General features: G+C 41.5%; 1 protein-coding gene across 1 annotated transcript; it reads right to left on the bottom strand.

Moving 5' to 3' along the window:
- Nucleotides 1-394: 394 nt before the first annotated feature.
- LOC103444944 (protein DOG1-like 4) lies at nt 395-739 on the bottom strand. Its single transcript, XM_029109115.1, has one exon. It carries the CDS (start codon nt 737-739, stop codon nt 395-397), a length of 345 nt encoding a protein of 114 aa, XP_028964948.1.

Genomic DNA, 739 nt, shown 5'->3' with positions numbered 1-739 from the left:
TAGGCTGTAATACTAAGTGATTATTATGTATACATGTTAAAAATCAATACTCATAACAAAATGTAATTGAAGATGAAAAAGTTGCATGCATTATGTTTTTCAATCATGACTTTAATATTTTCGGACGACCAAAAATAAAAAAAAATGGGTCCACAATGACTGCAACCAGTGACAATTTCTAGCACTGATACCAGTGACATGTGCGTCATGTGCAATGGAGACAAAATATAAATGTTCTTATGCTTATAATTATGGTTCCATGGTTATAAGCTATTTGAAAGATAGTCTATGTGGTAAAAAAAATCAAATTTAAACCCTTGTGATCTAAGTTCGTTAGGATTTATGTCCGAAATTAGAATTTCTGCCGTTCCTTCGTTAGGTTTAGGTGTTTTAGTTAAGGACAACAGTTGATTTTGGTCACATTTCTTCCTCCCCGTTCCCTCAACTTAATCTGCACCATGAAAGTAGCAGCCAAGAACTTCACACTCTGCAATGGACTCAGCAAATCCAACAACCCCTTCAATGTCTTGAGCCTCACACAATCCGCCGCCTTCATCACCCCCTCAAACCCATTCCGCATCACCTTCATCGCCACACTCACCATCCCTTCCAGCTCCACCGTCGCTTCCCCGTTCCTCGCTCGGGTCGCCAGTCGGGCTAATTCCACCATCCTCCTGTCCGCCATCGCCACCTGCTGCCTCTCCATTTCCCTATCCACCTTATCTTCCTCGTACCTCAT

The sequence above is a fragment of the Malus domestica genome, chromosome 10, assembly GCF_042453785.1.
Source record: "Malus domestica chromosome 10, GDT2T_hap1".
Lineage (NCBI taxonomy): Eukaryota > Viridiplantae > Streptophyta > Magnoliopsida > Rosales > Rosaceae > Malus > Malus domestica.
This window is presented reverse-complemented; position numbering and strand designations above follow the sequence as displayed.

Excerpts from the sequence above, each read along its gene's own strand:
- LOC103444944 (XM_029109115.1), bottom strand. The coding sequence starts at position 739 with ATGAGGTACGAGGAAGATAAGGTGGATAGGGAAATGGAGAGGCAGCAG.